We start from the raw sequence: 7,337 nt of genomic DNA, 5'->3' as shown, positions 1-7,337 counted from the left end.
AGATGTGTTAAAAATGACATCTTTTGTAAAAGAGCACTCGTCGACGGTTCTCAAAGCAAGCCATCTGTCACCAAACCCAGACACGACAGGGATTTGTTTTCTAAACAGGACAAAGGCGACTGTTAGCAGCCAGATGCTGTCACTAAAATGGAGTAGTTATCCCCCCCAAAAATCTGAAAGCTGCTGTCTTAGACTGATGTGCCATATGGACAAAATACTTTTTACTATTGTGTGTTGGTGGTAAAATATTTTGTGGGTAACACTTTTCAGTAACAACAGCAAACCAAATGGTAATTAATAAAAAAGAAATTGACATAATGAAATATATTGTTGTGGTTTGTCAAATACATGACAGGACATGCCACTGAGAATTATGATCTGTGAAATTTGACATTTATAGTCATTTAACACATTATGTTATACAAAAAACATTTGTTTATGATAAAACTTGCTGATTGACTTGCTTGACATTCATTCGTCTGACATATGTTTACAGTTTACAGTTGGGATGTCTGTTTGGAAGTTGGAATATTCTGTTAAATCCTGTGCTGCTTCAGTAATTGTAAAAGCTTATCACCGCACCATTTTAATGGTGTAGCTGACAATATGCCTTAGGTCCAGTATTTTGTGCTATCTGCCAGATGCTGCTGAATTTTTCACAATGTTTTTTAATGAAGCAGATGAACACCATAGCACCACAGCAAAGTATTGAGTGAAGGTTCATATTATTGTGACTTAAGTATAAAATAATTGTAATGATATTTTTCACTGGATATGCTTCCTTGGATATTAATAGTGTATACATTTTGAAAAAGTAAACTACAGACAGCCTGGCAGACAACACAAAGGGGAACTTTCGTTACTTTTGTGTTTTAAAGGGGAAAGAAAACACCGTCGGACCAATGTGGGCGTGGCGGAAACGTCCTGTTTTGAAGGAAAATCGATCAGTGTGAGTTTCCAGTTACTTGCCTTGTTTAAGTAATTTCTCTCAAACACCTCATAATTCATAATTTTGCAAGTAAATGAGTGATTTAGCCAGCAATGCTAGCGTTGTGACTGTGACGTTTAGCATTTGTCTGCTAACTAACAATATCACTTTTCACTTGTCACATTTTCAGCTAGTAGCTCTTAAGTGTAACGTTAAGAAAAATATCGGGAATTTCGTCCTGTGAGCATCACTGAACATGACTGAACTAGGACAATATACTTTTCTGTAAAGCGTTTGAAGTGTCGCTCATTTTCCAAAGACATTTGTCAGCTGAACTCAAAAGATAACGTCGATGTGAAGCGAAGCCCCTGATATGACATTGACACACCCTCTGTCCATAACTTACACATGTGTGTTGTTGTGTTTTAGGTAACGCCACTGACCTAAGATTCGTGTAGTTAGTGTAGAGTGGAGGAGCCATGCCTTTCCTCCATGGGTTTCGAAGGATCATTTATGAGTACCAGCCGCTGGTAGATGCTGTGATGTGTGTTGTTGGCCTGAATGAAGGAGACGGTAGTCACGAGGACAGGTAACGTTAGTGCCACAATATTGTTTGATGTGTTGTTTAGCAGTGTGCAGAATTTAATTTCCAGTATGTTGTGCTATTGGCTGCAACTTTTTAGGAAGCATTTCTAAGTGAATTATTGCCAAAGTGTATTTATTTATTCATTATTTTAATGAAATATGGGTGGCGCAGTTGATAAGACATATGCCTTTGGTGTGGGTTCGATTCCCACTGCAACACATCCACAATGTGTCCCTGAGCAAGACACTTAACTCCTAGTTGCTCCAGAGTCGTGCAACATCTGACATATATAGTATTTGTAAGTCGCTCAGGATAAAAAAAAATGTAATGTTCTGTAGCAGTTTGTTGTACTCAAGCTATAGTGCCATGATCACTGCCAGTACAGAATTTAAATATTTGTAATTGAATTGAATGAAACTGTGCTACTTTTCACTCTTGTGTCCAGAGTCAAAAGCCCTGGGGATGAGTCTGGTCTTTGTAGCTCTCTAGTGGAGCTTCTGGAGCGGGAGTCCCAGTCAGAAGTGTTTGTAGAAGGCATCAGCTATGCTCTGTTTAAGGTGGCAGAGCGGGGACTGGTGAATGCAGCTGAGATCCTGCTGCGCTATGGGGCGGATCTAAACTTTGAAGGTGAGACATTTTTGGTGATTTTTGGTGAGGGCGCTTTAGTAAAATTAAATTAACACCTAAAATAGCCTGCCAGAGAAACCAATCCACTGATATTGGTGGTGATTGCCCTCAATCCCATGTCTCCTCCAGAGTTTACAAAGGCTTCTTTGTAAATTCAGTTATATGCTCATTTGAGCTTTTGTGAATGTAGATTATTTCAAACAAATTTTATTCTCTTGGCAAATTATGTGGATTGCAGTCAATTTCATGAGTTTAAATGAATTAATTGGTAACTTTATTTTATCACACTTCCCACATCTCAAGACTTTTTGTAACATGAGGTGTATTATTTAGTAATCAATTAGTAAAAGACCTTTAACAAATTAAGAGCCATTCACACTTTGGAGATGACTATAAGTTTTAAAACTAAACCTGTAAAGAAATATATGTTGCTGTGCGGACTAGTAATTATGTATGATTGTGGGTGCAAAACAGTATGTCAGAAAGAAAATTGAATGACAGATTGTACTTTAAAACATGAGTGCACCTGCTATTTTCACTGCATATGTAAATAGAGAAATATATACTTTGGAGAATAAGTCTACCTTTAGCAAATTGTAGTGGAAAGTGCAGCATTCTTGCTGCTGTGATGAAACCTGCCAAACTCAGCTGTGATGACCTCTAGTGGTAGTAAAGATGTCTTTCCCCAGGGACATAATTAGGGAATCCTGGCAGAGGCTGCATCGTTCATCTTTTACATTTCCTGAGTGACTCTTTCCAGAAAGTTAACAGTGACATATACTCCCACATAGCATCAAGTTACTCTATTTTTTCTCTAGTGTTTGCCACCCTTTTGCCTTCAACAACATCCCTTCAAATATGTCTGAAGATGTGTCGTTTACATTGCCGAAACACTTCTGTAGTTTTGTAGCTCAGAACTGTTGCAGTGTTTCTGTTATTGCTTCTGTCTCTCTATTTTTTGTTCTCTGTATTTCTTTGGGTTCTCTATATTTGTAATGTGTTTTTGTACATGTGTATGTGTTGTCAAATTGGTGAAAATGCCTTCCCTAGACCCTTTGCATTGGCTTAGGGCCTCTGGGGGTCTTGGCTGCCTTAGTCAGCATTGTACAGTAGGTTGTGTAGCTTTGCCCGGACACATTTAAAGAAAATGTAATATTGTTAGAAATCTTCATCTGTCTGATTCATGTTTCATCTCTGTGACAAAGATTCAATTTGTGTAATATGAATGTGTGTTTCTACTCTCCAGACCCAGTATCGTACTACAGTCCTCTACATATAGCTGTTTTGAGGAACAGGCCACACATGGTGAAGCTGCTCGTCGGGCACGGAGCAGATGTTGAAAAGAGAGACAGGGTGAGGCAACTGTCTAACTTGTATTTATGTCCTATCTTGTTCTTATGGTATCCCCTCTGTTTTCCTAGCATTTTATGTTTAAATTTTACTTGGTAGATCCATGAGAGCAGTCCTTTGGATCTTGCCAGTGAGGAGTCGGAGAGGCTCCCCTGCCTGCTCACCCTGCTGGAATTGGGTGCTGATGCAAATGCAAGGGATAAACATGGTAAATTTACAGCCTAATTCAAAAAACATTAATTCCTTTACTCATTCATTCATTCTGAAAACTGATTGCTGTGGTCTCGTCTCCAAAGGAAAAACACCTTTGCTCCATGCCTTGGCAAGCAGCGATGGACTCACTGTGCACAACGTAGAGAACATCCAGCTTCTACTTGAAAAAGGTACGGACTGTAAAACACCACTCATCTTCACTTTGCCTTCTTGTTTGCTTTTGGTCATTGAAATACCCCCTAATGCAGGAGCAAGGTTAAACCACTACATTCAGAAATTTGTGTTAGTATGCACACATGTCCACCTGTATGCATTTTGAGATCAAAGTAAACTGTCTGCGTTTGTCAGGCTAAAATATTCACACACACACTTTGTAACACAACTGAAAATGGAGCAGAACCAATCCTGTGATCCAGGCATGAAGCGACTCACTGACAAGATTTTTAACTGCAGGAAGTATGTCTTCTATGTCTTGACAGTATAGTAGAAGCATCAATCTTCTAAGTATACTCATAGTTTCATGTATGACTACGGGCCCTCATGTAGACTTTGCTTCATTCACTTTACAACCAGTGTACCCTGACCCAAAAAAGCCACACACAAACCCTGCAGGAACATTGCATGCTTTAACAGCTGTACATTAAAAGGCAACTGAAAAGCAGCTTCTCACAATAGCCACAAAGAACCAGTGTGGGATATACATACATCCTTTGTCAATAACATCAGAAAACCAATGGAAAATCTTGTCCAAGTATTTAACAAGAACTAGTATATCCTCATCTGTCAGAGAGCTAAAATAATTTGCTTTAAATTAAGAAATAATTCAAATGTATTTGAGTATGATGATTTAAGATGTCAGTAGTGACAATCTCAGAACAGAGGCACAGATTTGGATACTGATGGTTGACAGTGCATGATAATGTATATTCTGTCAGTTTGTAGACTTGGGAGGAAAGGACAATTTTTCTGAATAAATTTTCTTATTTGTGAATATTTGTTTATTACTTAGATAAACCATATTCAACTCAGTGCTGGAAAACTCTTTGGTGTTGAAATCGCACGCTGTCGATTTTACACATGGAGATCTGTTTTCTTGTTATGCAGAATACTAAATACACCTGTGAAAACAGCTGTATAATGTCTGCTGTGGATCTGGAGGAGCTTTGTCATGTCTGAGAAAGTAACCCTGATGATGTCACGGTGTCATTGAGTGTTTCTCAGCTTGGTGCCTGCATTACAAATTGGAGCCAGAGAGGGTCTAGTGAAACATGCTATTGCGTTGCATTATGGGAGTTCTAGGATCCAGTGTTTTTAGAGCTTGAACCATACTTTTGTCTTGCAAGTTTGTTTTTGATCTTAAGTTTTCTATTGTCTATTGACTAATTGGCTCAATACATTTACACTGTCTAAGGCACATGTGCTCAACATTTTTAGACTTGATAACAATGTGGTTCTGAGCGATGCTTTCTTCACCACAGGTGCTGACGTTAACGCTGCTACTGTTGACGGTGAAACAGTTGAATCCTCGTTGGTGTTTCTGGTTAAGGAGGCTCTGGAGGCCAATGTGGAGGACGCTGCTGAGATCGGTAACTTCTGCTTGAAAACCACCCAACTACTGCTGGCTCATGGTGTGGACCCCAGCTGCTGTCTGAATGAGGATGGCGAACCCTCGCTGACACAGACGAGCCTGGAGCACTTTGACCTGCTCTTCCCTCTGGCTGTGCTCCTAATCCAGAGCGGAGCCTCTTTGGTTTGTTCCTATCACGGCGACTCCTGTTGGTCAGGCTACAGCCTTCTTTTCCAGCGGCTTGAAACAGCCCTGCAGCAGTGCTCTGATCAAAGTTGCGCCTCTGAGCTCCTGGAGCAAGCAGAGGTGTTGGTCGACTTAGCGAGGGTAGACGGGACCCTGTTGCATGTGCCTCTGAGGCTGGAGCTCCCTGTGCCAGGTCAGGATCCTCACCCTTATGCTCAGGCTTTGGTAGACCTGCACAACCGCGTAGTAGAGCATGAAGCAAGCCCTCCTGCTCTGCGATGCCTTTGTAGGGCTTTCATAAGGAGACGCCTGCAGCCATGGCCCCTGGAAGACCGAATCAAAGCCTTGCCATTACCAGACAGACTGAAAGACTTTCTTCTTCCTGAGCACACGTATACACCAAAGCCTGGTTGGGACTGCTTCAAGCCCCAACATAACCAGCGCTGATGCTAAGATACTGGATAGTTTTTGTTCTACGTAAAATCTAAGTTGTTCATTTGTCCATAAATGAACCTACACCTCACAAACCATTGAAGCCTTTGTTAAAGTCTTATCGTATGTTTTCTGTGCCAAATTGACAGACAAATGTGTGTATGTTTACTTTAAGTTACACAGCTTTGTATATAAAAATTTACTTTTTAGTTGTAATTTGTAGTTGTAGTTATCACTGTCGTGATGAAACTGCTGTACTGTTGAGTGAACCATACTAATGTATAAAGTTGCAAGACAAAATAAAAGCCACCAGATGGCAGTGTTGATCTTGCAGCTCACAAAGCAGCTCAGATGTCAGGGTCAAAGATGTAGTTATTCACAGTGCAGCCTATTAAAGTTGTCCCAGCGCAGTAGGCTCCATCTATATTTTATCTCCTCAACACGATGGCGGTGTATTGTGGAATTTGTGTATCTATTTGCTGAGCATGAAAGTGGACCAATAAAACAGTCGTGTCTCACCAACAGTGTTTTGATATTCTGTTATATCCGATAATAGCAGTTTGACATTATTTTATATTTGTCAATATGTTACTCCTTGTAACTGACCAGGTAGTGGCAGTGCAGCGCTGAATGTGACTGTTGAACTCAATAGCTATTTGTTATAGAGGAATAATTGGTGCTATATATTTACCTCATGGTTGTGTTCATACACCAAGCATCAGTTGAGTGACTGCTAAAATAAAGAAGTAGGAATAAAATGCTACAGCACGGCAGGAAGAGTGTGCCTGTAGACGTTTTGACATGGTTTCACTGTGACATAATGTAGCTGCAGTGGCTGCTGGCGTGGAAAGTTTTACCAAGCATTCTTAATGCTTATGTTTAAATTCAGATGAATTTAAGGGCCCCTTTTCACCTATTTTTTTATTAAAAATTTTTTTTTGCTCCCTCCCTCTCATGCACAAAACCCATTCTGCTCATCCCGTCTCTGGCAATAAACAGTGCCTAAATGAAACGTACTATGATGGTACAGGAACGCCATAGGGTACATATGTGTTTGCGGTCCATGTGTGTGACGAGCAAACTAAATAGGACATTGTGTTACACAACTAACCCCTTCCTGACATTGCTGAAGCTGGAGTGGCTCCAAGGCTTGCAAGCGCTCCAGCTCCTCTTGGTTATCTAGGTCACAGCCTCTGAGGAGAAGAGCCTCAGCAGCAGCAGCAGCAGCCCTGCATGACACACGCTTCACTCTCCTGTCTGTCTGAATCTCTTGACAAAACCTCAACACTAGCCCTGGTCGAATGAGGGAGAGGGAGGGAGGGAGAGGGGTTGCAGGAGGAAGAGCAGTTAGGTAAAAAAAGAAAGTTAAAGAGACGATAGGTGGAATGGTTATGGGAGCATTCATGGAGGACACATGGAAATTGTAGTGGCAATGTTGGATTAAATTT

The 7,337-nt window shown here is 40.6% G+C and overlaps 1 protein-coding gene across 1 annotated transcript; it reads left to right on the top strand.

Moving 5' to 3' along the window:
- Positions 1-834: 834 nt before the first annotated feature.
- Positions 835-6,411, top strand: asb6 (ankyrin repeat and SOCS box containing 6). The gene is made up of 7 exons (XM_046034974.1): positions 835-949; positions 1,358-1,517; positions 1,960-2,141; positions 3,388-3,494; positions 3,591-3,699; positions 3,788-3,874; positions 5,183-6,411. Exons 2-7 carry the CDS (start codon positions 1,408-1,410, stop codon positions 5,902-5,904), a joined length of 1,317 nt encoding a protein of 438 aa, XP_045890930.1. The 5' UTR covers positions 835-949; positions 1,358-1,407; the 3' UTR covers positions 5,905-6,411.
- The last annotated feature ends 926 nt before the right edge of the window (positions 6,412-7,337 follow it).

This window comes from Micropterus dolomieu, linkage group LG21 (assembly GCF_021292245.1).
Source record: "Micropterus dolomieu isolate WLL.071019.BEF.003 ecotype Adirondacks linkage group LG21, ASM2129224v1, whole genome shotgun sequence".
Taxonomy (NCBI): Eukaryota; Metazoa; Chordata; class Actinopteri; order Centrarchiformes; family Centrarchidae; genus Micropterus; species Micropterus dolomieu.
The sequence above is the reverse complement of the archived record's forward strand: the minus strand, read 5'-3'. Positions and strand labels throughout refer to the sequence as shown.

What these genes read in the sequence shown, in the direction of transcription:
- asb6 (XM_046034974.1), top strand. Translation starts at nt 1,408, where the DNA reads ATGCCTTTCCTCCATGGGTTTCGAAGGATCATTTATGAGTACCAGCCG. An exon ending in GGCGGATCTAAACTTTGAAG is followed by an intron (nt 2,142 to 3,387) that starts GTGAGACATTTT and finishes TCTACTCTCCAG; the next exon opens with ACCCAGTATCGTACTACAGT. An exon ending in CCAGCTTCTACTTGAAAAAG is followed by an intron (nt 3,875 to 5,182) that starts GTACGGACTGTA and finishes TCTTCACCACAG; the next exon opens with GTGCTGACGTTAACGCTGCT.